The following is a 14,887-nucleotide window of genomic DNA, read 5'->3' as shown; positions in this document are numbered from 1 at the left end:
CTCTCTCTCTCTCTCTCTCTCTCTCTCTCTCTCTCTCTCTCTTATATAGCCTACATAAGTAAAATATTCTGCTGAACGACTGTCAAAGTCTGATGTGACGAAAGGAAAAACCAAATCACACCTTGTTTACACGAGGATTTAATGGTGAAAAAAGTCCTTAACTATTCTAATTCTACTTACAATATTCTTTCGTTCATTTAACTATCTCGTACCATTAACATGGATGTTTTCCTGTAAAATCATAAGACTGGGCAATTCAGAGGTGAGCATTAAATGCAATCTTAATGCAACTGGGATTGTAGGCACTTCGCTTAGATTCTTTTTTGTATCTCTTGGGAAAACAATTATTATTATTATTCCCACTTCTTTTCTGATGCAGTTACGATTATGCAAACGATGCAACCTAATTAAGACTTCAAAATGTCTTTAACTGCGTATAAACATATACGGTTAGATTTCTTTGTTATTCATATACAGGTAGTTTAGGGAATGGTCCCCTGATTTGTTTTGTTAATTCGCAAAAAGAAAAAGGATTTACAGTTTGCTTCCTCAGAGAACGTAAATAATGAAGGCGTACATTTGATCAGGAAATTAATGTATAAGATGTTGAAATCAAGACAGTGGGACACGAAGTACATGAGGCAAAGAAAATGCGGGAACTGTGGATTGTATAGGTTGTAATGTACCCAGGGATTGCTGAGCCAACTGTATTCTGCGAAAATAATGTGTGGTTGTTTGTTTTGAATGAAAGAGAACTTTACCAAGTATATGTAGAGTCGGGAGATTTGAAAGCCTGTAAAATGGAGAGATGAGGTGATGTGTTGAAACAAAAACACCGAGGAAATAAAGATAGATCTGAGTATTTTAGGCTGTTGGGTCATGTAGAGGAGTGAGGGGACGAGAGTCGAGAGGTGGGTGAAAAAAGTATGTAACTCTCAAATGTTTAGAAAAAGGAGAGAGATCCCCCGCAGAAAACACTGTGGCTTAAATGTAGTATGACGGAGAATAGCTGTTCATGGAAAGACGTTGGGATACTGCTAGGGGGTTTGTTGTACCCAGTGAGATTTTTACGTTGTGGAAGTCTTCAGCCCTCAGGGTTTATTCAGCATTCGGGAATTAGACTATATATATGGAACTAATTGTCCCAGTTAGAATGTCGCAAGTGGCTATTGCATCCTACCAGATGACCTATCTGCCTTGCAGTTCAACAGCACTCGAGATGTGCACATCTGATGTTAGTGAACTAAATAGGACAGAAAAATCTGTAGGCGTATCAGTCATAAAACAGGACGCCAGGAAGAGCGGCAATGAAGAAAATGTTGTAAGTAATGAAAATACGGACCTGTGAGCTTTGGGGAGTCTTTTCCAGGTAAGCAGAATGAAAGTAATCGTAGAAGGCAAAGTAAATGAAGCATATTATTTTAATGTAAAAACTGAACCCTGAGAAAAATGTGGATGAAGTTCAGTTTTTTTTCTAGACAAACCCAACCCAGGACGAAAGTTGTAGTGTGATATTTTGAAATAAGTTAAACATATGCACAAAGAAGAACCACATTAAGCTACAAAGCAAACTAAACCTTTTATGATTTTCTCCAGTTTTGTCACGAGAATGACTGGAGTCTTACCACGATGCTTAAAGGCTATCAGTGTTAAGCTCCAGAGAGAGAGAGAGAGAGAGAGAGAGAGTTGCACTATATTCCATAATCTGTTTACTTAAATACGTGTTTTTAAAAGAATAGAAGGCTTACATATATACATACGTGTATACACAAACACATAAATACGTATCATTGCGTGTATGTGTGTGTTTAGGCTGTGTGGCCGCCTTCCCGCTTGATCTGCGTCGTCAAACATATTAGTTGTTTTGATGTTATTTTATAGTGTTAAATCACGCAGTCACTGACCTTTAAATCAATCGAAAACGTCGCGCGAGAATAGACGGAGAAACGATTTTTCTGGTATCGACAATCCAGGGGAACTTCATTTCGGGAGCCACGCCATTGGCGAGAACCAATAAGAACTAGCATCCACCTGAGAAGTACCCGTTGAAACTACGTATTTCCCGCAGTTGGACACCTTTAACATACGAATATATACAGTAGAATTGTTTGGAAGGAGCTTATTTACCTGACTTGGACGGACTGGAGGCGTTGTATGGGACCTGCACCACAGCTAAAGAGAGACTGCCCTGCCCTCCTTTCGGGAGTCGGGACAGAAAGCCTACCCTACCGTATCCTGACTTGCCCTTACCAGTTCGGCCCTGCAATACATTGAGGGGGACAATGAGACCTCCAACCTACCGACGCGTGAATTCATAGATCAGCTTTTCCTGATTCGTGAACGTTTCATGTTAGATCTTTTGTGGATGCCCCGTGACGGTGGGTATGACATTGTTACTCCCCGACATGTCAAGCTTTGAAAATTTCCTGTTGGTTCAGCGTTTCGTCCTTATTATATTCCTTCCTCCAGAGGAGGTGGTCTTTCCTCTTCTCGCTCTTGTTTACTTTGGCTTTGGCTAGGGTGTGAGACTGGGTTGCCCGTCCTATTGTCTCCTACATATGAGGTGTAACAAATTTTGTCTGTTATTAGATATACTTTCCCTTTGACCACTTTGACCGTTCAGCGAGCGTCCTTGAATTAATGATAAGAATAATGTTCAAGTCTGCTTTCTATTCTGTGTTTGCATAATGATTTAGATTTTTTGTAACATAAAAACGGGCTCCGTACAGCAAATGTTAAAGTCAATACATGATACTTGCAATAGAAATAAAGCAAAAATAACACTGCCTTTGTCACAATCCAGTTGTTTTTTCATCAACTACAGATAAAAATGTTGTCAACTCCTAAGTACCAAAAGTGTTCGCGGCTGACATTCCCTTACCATATGTGATCAAGGTTCCATGGCGAATTTCTTCATGGGATTTTTACCCTTTATTCCTCAAGGTCTGTCTAACTTTTTTTTAATGCTGTGCCCGATGGAAGGAACCCTATGTCGCACTTGTAGCTCAGGCCCGATGAAATTAAAGGAGTGGCAAGTAAAAAAAGTGGGCTTAACCTCATAAAAATGAGTAGCCCCATTGTTCAGGAAGAAAGATTGTACGAATCAGGAAATAAGAAAGCGGAAGGAGACTTCCAAAGCCTGGCAGCAGATGTTAAACGGGTGACACGAAGCCGTCCTGAGTGGCAAAGTCTCGAAGGGTCAAGCTTCCACTTGTGGGGCACTCGGCGTTATTTGCCACCCATTAGATTTCACGCTCTGTCCCGACCCCTGTTACCTTAAAGGGTCTTCGGAGTAGTTTCCTTTAACCTAACTCCAACCCCTGCCGCCTAAGAGGGATGGGAAACGGGTTTCCCGAAAGGAGCGTCAGTTCTTACAATACTACATTTAGATGAACTGTATTATAATCCACATCAGCTGTTATTTTATTCTTATATATCATCATTCTAGTTCTCTCTCTCTCTCTCTCTCTCTCTCTCTCTCTCTCTCTCTCTCTCTCTCTCTCTCTCTCTCTCTCTCTCTCTCTCTGTCATCCTTATCTTAGCTATATTATTCTCTTTGATGTTTTCCTGGTCCACAGGCTACTATTAGTCGTGAAGGTTTAAGGTGCAAGAGACAACACAATTGGGAACAACACAGACACAAATTAATGAGGAATCTCTCTCTCTTGGGGTACAAGGCTATATCCTTCCAACTTGGTTTCCCTTTCAAAGGTTCTCCGTATGGCATCATGGCGTCCTGGTATTTCACTAGCTCACACAATGAGGGATCTACGTTCGATTTTCGAGCCAGATGAGGAGAAGATAAGAGGAGTGCGTTCCTTAAAGTTCAGTACGACTCTGTTTTAGAGGACCTCGACGAGGTACTCTTCATCCTGTTTGGTTGAAACCATTCATGAGATACTCGAATGCTCTCCGTCTTTGTGTCCTCGTATGGGGTAGTGCTGTCAGTGCACCTCACGCTGTGCACTGTATGAATTGCTTAAGGGTCTTTGCAGCGTCCCTTTGGCCCCTAGCTGCGACCCCCTCTCATTTCTTTTACTATGCCTCCGTTCACATTCTCTTTCTTCCAACTTACTTTCCACCCTCTCTTAATAATTGTTTCATGGTGCAACTACGAGGTTTTCCTCCTGTTAACCTTTAAAACCTTTTTACTTTGTTTCCTTTCAGCTCTAAATGACTTCTTAGGTCCCAACGCATGGTCTTTGGCCTAAATTTTATATTCCATTCCATTACGTCTGTGTGTGAGTGTGTTTATGTCTTCTGTGTCCTTCCTGGACCCCGCCATCTTTCCCCTCCTTCCCCGACCGCAAAATCTAAGATTATCGTCCAGGACGTCATGTGATATCATTTCACTACAATGTTCTTCCGACATCAATAAGATCTCTTTAAAGGAATCTCTTTTTATTTGAGTTACAGAGACCGAGAGAAGAATCGTTTTTGTTATTGACTAATACATTTCGATTAAAACATTTTGTTGCAATCGAAGTGTATTAGTAATCTCTTCATTAGTCCATCGCGTTTTGTAAGGATCATAATTGCTTTTCCTCAATTTGCTTCTTACAGAGGTCTAATTTTTACGTTGTTTTTATGTGGGAATCATAGGTTCACCTTTCATTGTTTAATATTCTAAAATTTACTCATATCAAAACTTCTATTAATTAATGCACTCATTTCTTAATCTATGAATTACTTTAAATAATAAATGCCTGTTTGCTGTAATACCTACTTATATACAACCAGCAAATAGGTAGTTAGTCTTTATGCTTGTTAATGAATTTAACCTTTTAAAAGATGAATGAAATGAAACGATATTGCACCTTTTGTCCTTTCTTTTACTGTGATAATGACCTGAGCAACAGACGAAAGCTCGGCCTCGGTGAACTCTGATTTTTCTTCCACTTTTCCCGCGAGTGCATTTTGTGTATTTGCTAGATGCCATGGAACTATTGTGGAAATGGAAGAGTTTAATCTGTAAATTTCCCCTGGTTTTGGTGCACGTCCTCTTTTCACCTTACGTATATAAAATTTACTGTCATTTATTTTTATTTAATTCACAGTTTATTGGAAAATTGTGCTATATCATATTTGTTTAATAAACTTAAAACAGACATTGTTGAGAAAATGGGTCTTTTCTTTGTCTTCCAGAATTCACGTAATAAGATGTTTAGCACTTCATGATACCACTTTTTTCGAACATATATTATCAGACAACTTCAGGTGCAATACGGAGATGTGCTCACAATACGAGAAGGAGGTAACTACAGCCGGTATTCACTCACTTATGAAGCGTTTGTTGTGGTGTTAAAGGTCCTATCGATAGAGAACAAACAGTAGCCTACTCGTATGGCAGCAGTTAGAAACTATCGTTTTACTTTTTTATGGCAAATGACAAAAGGCAGTCTCTGGCGTAACTGTGGATTTTTAAAATTATGTCCCTCTTCAATAAACTGAGTTGTTGCCCTGCCAGGGGCTTGTCAATTCACTCTTAGATATGGTATAGCAAAAGTGCCACAAGGCAGCCTTCATTTGAGATATTCTGTTTACAGGCTGATACTGGACGGCATCGAGAAAGTACATCCATGATGAATGAAGGTGGCATCTGGACGGATTTGTGGTATATGAGGTCAAGCGAATGTTGGCACTGAAGGTGAGTTAGGTGCTTTCTTTTACCGTATCTACAAAAGTATGGATCATAATCAATGCTCTATGCAGGGCCTATGTTTTCTTTCTAGTTGTCCTTTTTTTTAAGGTTATAAATTAATATTTTTTTTTTTACTATTCAAAACTTATTCTTAGCTAAACTTTTTGCCCAACGTACCCCTCTCCTTCAGCTGTTACAGCTGCAATGATACATGGAATTTAATAACAGACTCATTAATTTTTATTATTAACTGTCACCCTTCGGACAAAATGCAATCTCTGTAGCTTTGACCAATTGTTGTTCATTGGAACTGGCCCATGTGAACTAATCTCGTCTTTGTTCTCTGTCAAACAGCAGATTGCACATGTACTGAACAACAGGTATCTATAACGGAGACACTCAACCGGCCTGCCACCTCTCCCCACAACAATATGGCTGTCATAAGGGTCTCTCGTACATTGGCAGAAACGAAGTCATACAAAAATTCTCAGTAATACCAGACAAATGACCTGGTATCTGCCAGTCTCCTCATCTTTTAATATAGCAAGAATTCTCTACTTCACTGTGCAACAGATACAGCACAATTTGGTGGTGCTCACTGGGATGAGACAATTTTCTTTTCTTGTAGGTTTAGTTAAGTGTTAGGTCAAAGGAAGCATAAGACTTTCGAGGCCTTAAGAGGCAAAATATTAGTCATTAGTAAAGGGGGAGCAGGTTAGTTGTCTTTCTTTAAACCTGTCTTTTTTAAATGCTTAATTTGTCATCGGCTGCAGTGCATGGCAATCATTGAACAAAAGACAAGACCTAGGCTAGTATGTAGGCGTATTTGTTCCTGCAGAAGTACCCAACTATGTTTTGTGATTACTAACTAGTTGTCACGCAAAGTTGTGCCACTTTATTCTTGTGTAATATCCTACATTCTCTTTGTTTTTTATTCAAAACTATCTAGGTTTTCCTTAGGATTTTTCATTGTTACTTGCCTTTGTTACGGCCTCCGGTCAGCTGAGGTTGAGCCTCTCCTTGATTCAGAATTATTTAAGTTTCACCAGCTTTTGTTTTCTTGCTGTTTTGCCTTCTCTTTCTTCTCAAAAAATAATTATCGAGACCTTCTAATTAGTATGTTTCCTGTCTCCCTACACCTGTCGACCCTCATGATCACCGTATAGGTGGTAGGGTGAGTTTTTAAGGATTTTTTTTTTTTTACTGTGCTATGCCAGGAGTATTTCCTATAGTATAAGGAGACCTCGTTGACTCAAAACAAAAGTACAATTCCCATACAGTTCGAAAATCGTTAGTTACTGTGCTCCATTCTTTAGTTTGGGTGTATGACGTACTGTACATTTATGTTTCCATTTCCGTTCTCCCTTCTTCTTTACCATAACTGCTTATGGATACTTGCAGTTTTTGACGGAATTCCTATGAACGCAGTGCCAGGAGTTAGTCTTACAGTGCAGTCTGTGTTTTTGTTGTTTGTAAGCGACATTTTGCAGCCCACATTATGTCCTCCAGACGAGCACCCTTTCATTCATTCTCTGCAGATAACATCTGCAGTTATTTTAATGGTTGTGAAAGCTGATTCTTACTCCGAGCTGTATTTTTTTCTAATTTTCATCTTACCTTGCTAAGATGCCATTGTGCTCAGTGACCATTTAAATTAGTGGCTCTCCAACTTTTGAATACACATATTTTTTCTCTTAGTCCATTTGATTGATATTTACCAGTGATCTAGAATTTTTCTTTGTGTTTCTCTTTCTCATTCCTTTAGCTATCTGCCACACCATTGCTTTGCCCTCATCTCCGTCTCTCCCTTACACCCATGAAGCCATTTGTTCTCTGAAAACTATTTGAATTTTTTATTCATTTTAGCATGGGGTTCTATCTTATTTTCATTAAAGTTGTGGGTATTGGGGAATACTAGAGTGGTGATGTTTGCCAGGATATCCCATTTGAGAGTCTTGCTGCTTCTATCGAGGTCATTGTAAGGGGGGTCATGATTTTTGTAATGTACTTGGGGAGTTGGTGGTGGCAGTTCACCATTCATATGAATTTCTGTAGTATGGTGGTTGGAGTTTGGTATTTCCTAACAGCTGATGCTTTGGAGTGTAGGGGGCTAGATGCTACGTGCTAAGGCGTGATAACCCAGGAGTTCGATAGAGGATGCCCTGATGGTGAATTTGTTTTGGTGTACCACAAAGCTGTTATCTTGAAGTAAGGACAGTACGGGTCTGATATGGTTTGGTGGTCTTTCCAGTTCTTGGAGAAAGTGAGGATGTCATCATTGCAGCAGATAAAAAGAAAGGGTCCCTTAGAATGTTGTCCATCAGTCTGTGGAACGTGGCCCCTGACTTTCAAAGGCTGAGCATAGAGTAGTTGGATGGTAAGCTCTGAAAGGTGTGATTATTGCCATCTTCAGGACATCCTTGTGGTGGACTGAAACCTGGAAGTAGCCCTTCACCAGGATGGAGGTGATGTCAGCCATACTGGGAAATGGGTAGAGGTGGGTTTTTTTTTTTTGTTTTTGTAGGTTGAGACACCCGCAGTCTTCGCAGGAGTGCCAAGAGCCATCCAGTTTCTTTGGCATATGGAGTGGGGAGGCTCAAGGGCAATGGCCCATCCATTCCATTTTCTTGAAGGCCTTCTTTGCTGCAGCAGTTTCCCTTGGGGCAGGTGGCAGAATCTGGAGTGAACTGGGGCAGTTGGGGGTTGTTGTACAATCTATATGAGGTACATGCCTTGCTTCATTGTTATCCCAGGGGTCTTTGTGAGTTTGAGCTTAAATACACTGTGGAATTCCTGTAGGAGGGATATAAATTTAGGTCTGTGGGCCTCGCTGAAGAGAGGGAGGGCTACATGGGTCTGGTAGTTAGTGGTGCCATCTAGAAGGAGGACAGGTCCCGAAGGCAAAGATTGTCAATTTGCCTCGCTGAAGAGAGGGAGGGCTACATGGGTCTGGTGGTTAGTGGTGCCATCTAGAAGGAGGACAGGTCCCGAAGGCAAAGATTGTCAATTTCCACCAGCAAGCTGAGGTGTGCAGGGAAATCAGCACCAAGGAAGGAAATCTGGACATTAGCAATGATGGAGGTGGTTTATGGCATTTGTGTTCATCTGCTGACACTCTTTGATGGTTTCCTTAACCAGTCATCTTATAGTAGTAGGCATGGCAGTAGTTACTCTGTTAGTCATCAGAGGTTGGGGGTGTGAGAACTGTGCTAATGAGACAATTTCTAACCTCTCATGAGAGAATGAAGCCAGAACTTGAACACCGTATCTAATTAGTTAGTGGCTTTTTGTATAAGAAATTGTGGCCATAGTTAATCCATAAATCACCAGGATTAACGAAACAAAACAAAACAAAAAAAACCATGCCAGAAGTGCTGTGTTTAGTCCAGAGATGACTTCTTTTGTTGGCAGGGCACGGCCAAATAAAGTCACCAGTGCTTGCAAGCCTTAATACCCTTGGCTGGTATCTAGATCACCTCAGTTGGCATTGGTTATCAGGTTGATGCTGACTTTCTAACTCCTATTACACTCGCAGCAATGAGCAAAAGCAGTCATCTCTCTGTAAACTGAGGCAAAGGCCAGCATATTTATGCCTCTCCCCGTTTAGACCTACGCCCACTTATGCCTGTCTTGTGCGAGAGGGCTATTTCAAATGTCCATTGCATTGTCCAGAATAACGTTTGCATCTAGATGAAAAGACACTGGACCTGTTCTGTCAGAACACTGTAAGAGAAACACTGTAAGAGAAGGGCTACAACATTTCATCACTGTTCCCTTCAAGAGAAATGAGAAACCACTTGCCTGATTACCAAAAAGTGGTAATATAAATCTCTCCCTGAAGAGGGCATTCTCAACCAAGTCAGAAGCGTTCAGGAGGGTGATATAGGGCGGACATTATGGCTAACTGGATTTGATTTCTTCAAGGTGATTAAACCTGCGGAACACAGCAATGGTCAACATCACTATTTGACACACCACCACCTGTTCAAGGACTCAGCTACCAAGCCCGAGTATGTTATATTCAGTGCACGAAGCTGAAAAACACTTGCAAGTCATCTTGCTCAGCGTGACTTCATCTTCCTCTTGAATCCTAAGATTTAATTTCACCTGGAGCAACACCCCACATCCTTTGGCCTAATCCTTCTAACCATGCTCCTGTGCTGATGATTTTCTAAAAACCAATAATTCAGGGGAAACCCTAATGGAGAAAGATTCCTTCACTGAGGACATCCTCTGTAGTAAAAGTCTTTCGATGAGCTGGAAAAATATAACTCAGGTCACTTTCTGGGAGGGAGCTACTACTCGTGGAAACATGATGACAGTTCACATAGATGGGAACTGAAGAGAACCTCATGTCCTTATGAGAACAACATTAAGACCTGGAGACTTCCAAGAATTCCCCCCCTCAAGGCTCAAGATCTGGGTCTTATGGTTGCAAGGAAAGTTACAGACATTACTATACCTCCTCAGGGTAGTAAAGGCTTTGCACTGAGCCCTGGATTATGTGGTACATTTATATATAATGAATTGCAGGGGTGTCTCGGGTCCTGTAATAAGTCGGATATAAGGGATTTTTTTTCTTTACTGTATACCATGAACTGTTCGCCGTCTCACAGCTCAGTTTTGCCCCTCTATGGGTTTCACAGACAGTGCAAGTGAGATTTTTTGCAATTATTCTGTAACGAACACTCGTATCAGTACGAGATTTTGCTATAGTGTATTATACCCAGTGAGGAAATTTATAGGAGTATCATGAATCATTTATTGTAAATAATAAAGACTTTTGTACCTATACTAAGAGGCAAAACAAATTAGCCAAGCAAGAAAACGAACACCAGCTTAGAAAAGCTGCGCCTACCTACCATCCCCCTTCACCTCCAACCCCCTTCTTCTTCCTACCCTCTCCTTTCTTCCCTCACCTGCCCTACGTCCTTCCTTCTCTCTCTCTCTCTCTCTGAAAGTTGCTTTGATTTAAACATATTTTTTACGAATTTTGTATATCTATCTAATAATAATTGACATTGTTGTATAAATGTAACGATTCACTGGTTGTTACCCTCCAGTTAACTGATCTATTTATACACTGATTTGCTCTCTCTCTCTCTCCCTCTCTCTCTCTCTCTCTCTCTCTCTCTCTCTCTCTCTCTCTCTCTCTCTCTCTCTCTCTCTCTCTGCCTTTCTGTCAGTTTCTACAAATGTGGGGAGTGGTACAGAGGCTTAACCATTTTTTCCTTTTGCCCCTATGCTTCTTAAATTTAAGTGTTTGCTAAATAGCAATATATATATATATATATATATATATATATATATATATATATATATATATATATATATATATATAAATCATATATAATGTCTTTGAATATATATTATATTATATATATATATATATATATATATATAGGAAATGAGAAACAAAATTTATATTTCATATATCATATATATATCAATATGAAAATATAATATACATACATTGGTTATATTATATTTGTTTATATAACGGGATATATATATAATCCTATATATTTAATTTTATATAGCTTTTTTTTATTTTTATTTTTTATTTATTTCTTATATATGCAATATATATATATGTCATGTCATACATAAATCATAATATAATGTCTTTGAAACAATATGCGAATTGTACATCGCCATTATATCAATTGGCTTTTTCAGGTGAAACTTGGGTATGAGCGTAGATGATAGGTATTCATGCGGGCGGCAGAAATGAGAAACAAAATTTTTATTTCACCTAATATCATATATATTCAGGTTTTGTAGCAATGCTGCCACCCTTTCCCCCATGAAACCCAGTGGTATAACGCTCTGTAACTATGGTCTGAATTGGTTTTGATTGAATATTTGTTTCAATCGATAACGCTGGATTTTTAGAATGAGGAAGGAGGGTATAATCCTTCATATTTAATTTTCTTTGACGGCTAATTTTCTTTTATTTTTTCCACCCATTTTTTTTATTTTTTAGTCTTCATCGCTTTCTAAGTGCAAGTCAACTTCATCGTCAGTGTCACTGCCAAGACTAATAATGACAGGATCAATACTGTCATGCATGTTATCTGTTGAACGATAACTGTCCTCAAAAGCTCGTGATCGACGTACTGCCCCTGCCCAGAGCCGTATATGCGAGAGTACAAGACTGCTCTGGCAACAAACATCGCCAGTGACAAAGAGCCTTGCTTCCTCCAATCTGGCCTGCAGGTCTGCTCAGGTGAAACGTTGAAGTGAGGAGCGCACGTATCGTTTCATGTGTCTTAACACCTGCTCGATTGCATTGGGCTTTTGGGATGTCCGGGCGGCATTTACGGACGATTTCGTGACCCATTCCCGAATGGTGTTATCTTCTCTTTATTAAAAAACTCAGGCTCTGGCAAATTTTGACGGCAGTTATGTTAGAGGAGTTCAAGGTTTTGTAGCATGCTAATGCCCTGGAAGGATATATTTCTGAAGCTGTAACCATTCATTGAGGTCAGATTTCCTGGTAGCAGTGGTGGGACAACGGCTCTCTTCAACTCATTATTTACTAATGGTATGGCAGGAGCTGAGTTGTTAGCCAATGCAAAAGAACATTTCAGCCATTCATTTCTCGATTGAATCGGTAGTCGCCGCTGGTATTTTTAGCAGATAGAAGCAGAGGAAGATAGAGCCCTCAATAAAAAAATCATACAAAATAAGTTGAAACCAAACTACCCCCCCTCTCCTGGTGGCACCTGAAAGGGGGAGGGCAGGTAATTGGCACTGGTATTTGGCTGTGTGGTATCCACCCCATTCCATGTTATGACTCATTCTGGACAAAAACCACGTTTCATCCATATGGTACAAAACCACCAACCTGCCGTCAAAAACCCTGTGTATTTTGAAGGTCCTGAAATGAAGTGTATATATAGTTTTTTTTAAATCGTTTATTAAAGAAGATGATGTCAATAAAAACTCCTTCCTGACATACATCTTGCAAAACTATAGTGGTCTTATACTCGATTCCCATTTTTTTGAGTAAGCGCCATTAAGAAATCTTTTGATGGTACCTTTCAGACAAAGGATGATTACAATTTTTCTTCCTTAAGGTTCTGTGCCAGGGATGCGAGAGTTTGAACCATGCATCTTTGTTCAGGCAACAAACTTGGGATGTATGGATGTGTATTGAAGTTTCACACTGGGCTCTTCGCCAGAAAAACTGTCCATTTTTCAAGAAATAATGGTGGGCTTGTGACGCTTAGTAGTCCTGTCGATCAAAATATGCCAACAGAGGTTCAAGATGCAGGGCAGTTCGAAATTCCCATCTTTCATCCTCAAGGCTGCTTGCAATTCATCTTCCTTGTAGTGGTCCTAAGGCCTGTATTCTGTGTTATGAATGGTAAAAAATGGATTTATATAGATATGTATCATATAGAATAAAATTTTAAAATCCATGACTTGAAAATACGTAATCAGTATAATCAAGAGCTTTAACTCTGATGAATGTCCTGCCGGAAAGTGTCAATATTTATTTGTAATCATAGAATAACTAGCTGTTCAAATAACACAGTTACCTATTCAAACGAATCCATATAAGGTATGTGCTTAGCTTTCATCTTTATTGCAAAAAATGTTGATTAGTTGGGTGGCAAACTCATTATCTGAAGTCATACGGACAGTTATGTTCCGAGGTGTCCATCACTAAAATCTTCAAGCTCAGGGCGTCCCTTGGCGTTTTCTTTGAAATACTTTTAACTGTATTTATAGATGGCTAATCTTCCGTCCTGAGTAGAAAATGCTACAATGCGGTTTCCTCTAGTTGATTTGGCCTGTTGATAGGGTTGTATGCAAACTTCCAGATACATGACAGTCATTTTCCGATATCAGTTATTTTTCCATTACATCCAAACGCTGATCTCCAAAACCTAGTAGCAGATAGATCTCAATCTAATAATTATTTACACCTTTAACGGGTGACTATCATGAGAGAAAGAGAGTACAGGAGAGAAAGAAATGAGAAAAAATCAATGCAAAAAGAAATCAGTCATCTGATACAAATTTGTTGTAACGAAATCGATTGAATCGTTACATAGCTACAACAATATAAATTATAATTAGGTAGATAGATAGATAGATAGATAGATAGATAAATAGATAGATATATTATATATATTGATATTAAAAATCATACAAAATAAGTTGAAACTTAAACTACTTTCATTATTCGAGAGAGAAAAAGAGAGAGAGAAAGAGAGAGTGTGGGGTTTTTTGAAGGGGGGGGAGGGCAGGTGAGGGAAGAAAGGGTTATGAGTGGGGGGGGTGGAGGCGGAGCTTTTGTATATGGTTGTTCGTTTTTGTGACTGGCTGATTGAGACTTTGCCCTTTGGTATTGGGGCAAGTGTCTTTATAATTAACAATTAATGATTCATGATACTCCTATAAATTTCCTCACTGGGTGTAATACACTATAGCAAAATCTCGTACTGATACGAGTGTTCGTTACAGAATAGTTGCAAAAAATCGCATTTGCACTGTCTGTGAAACCCATAGTAGGTACTCCATAGACTGGTAGAGTATTCATATTTAAGTTATTCATTCCTTATAGTATTTTATTGCCTTGAAGAACAACTTCAGTCACAACGTACTCGCCTGAATGGCAATGTGTATGAGCATTTAAATTTGCTTGTTAAACTAAGATAGTGTGAATTACTGACAGGGTCTCATAATGTCCTTGACGGTGACCCTTGCCCCGTAAGAATAAAATGGGGTTTTAACACTGCATGGATGACCCTAAAATAAACGTAGCTTGTTGGTTAATCCGCTTTCAGAGTTTACATTCAGCGATACTACTACTTGATTAAGTTCTTCCCTCCCTCAAATTATGCAGTAACTCTGCATGCCCAGGAAGTGAAGTTTCTATGAATATCCTACTTTTCCCATTCTGTGTGTTCCTTTCCTTTATTTTAACGATTTCTTCAAGTTTGTGCTCTTCTCCACTTATTTTTTACGAAACATTGTGACCAATGCACCTCTCTACTTAAGCTCTGTTAGCCGCTGTTTATACTAACGCTTCTGTAGAAGTCTCCATCCCACTGCTTAGGAAGGGAAGATTCGGTAGTTAAATATTACTCTAAAGAAAAGTTACACTCAAAGTTAAAACTAAAAATATTAAAAAAGAAATGAACATATTGAGCTGCTGCTTGTAAAACGTTGTAAGTTGATAATAACATAATACAGGTAACGCCGGTGAATGAATATATTTCATGTTTGGTT

General features: G+C 39.4%; 2 protein-coding genes across 4 annotated transcripts in view; one reads left to right on the top strand and one right to left on the bottom strand.

Annotated features, from left to right (window-relative positions):
- The window catches only part of LOC136840261 (uro-adherence factor A-like), a 42,911-nt gene extending 40,512 nt beyond the window's left edge, over nt 1-2,399 (bottom strand). Inside the window, exon 1 of the mRNA XM_067106894.1 lies at nt 2,128-2,399. The gene's annotated coding sequence lies outside the window, so the exon portion shown is untranslated. The remainder of the gene's footprint in view (nt 1-2,127) is intronic.
- The window catches only part of IleRS (Isoleucyl-tRNA synthetase), a 173,882-nt gene that overhangs the window by 83,211 nt on the left and 75,784 nt on the right, over nt 1-14,887 (top strand). For 2 of the 3 annotated variants that reach the window (XM_067106897.1, XM_067106896.1), the window contains exon 2: nt 5,547-5,647. In XM_067106897.1, the coding sequence (XP_066962998.1) occupies nt 5,633-5,647 (15 nt within the window). In that variant the 5' untranslated portion in view covers nt 5,547-5,632. Of the gene's footprint in view, nt 1-5,145; nt 5,255-5,546; nt 5,648-14,887 lie in introns of all 3 variants that reach the window. The other variant, XM_067106895.1, reaches the window with a different exon arrangement.

The sequence above is a fragment of the Macrobrachium rosenbergii genome, chromosome 7 (assembly GCF_040412425.1).
Source record: "Macrobrachium rosenbergii isolate ZJJX-2024 chromosome 7, ASM4041242v1, whole genome shotgun sequence".
Taxonomy (NCBI): Eukaryota; Metazoa; Arthropoda; class Malacostraca; order Decapoda; family Palaemonidae; genus Macrobrachium; species Macrobrachium rosenbergii.
Note: the sequence above shows the minus strand (reverse complement) of the source record. Positions and strands in the feature narration are given on the sequence as shown.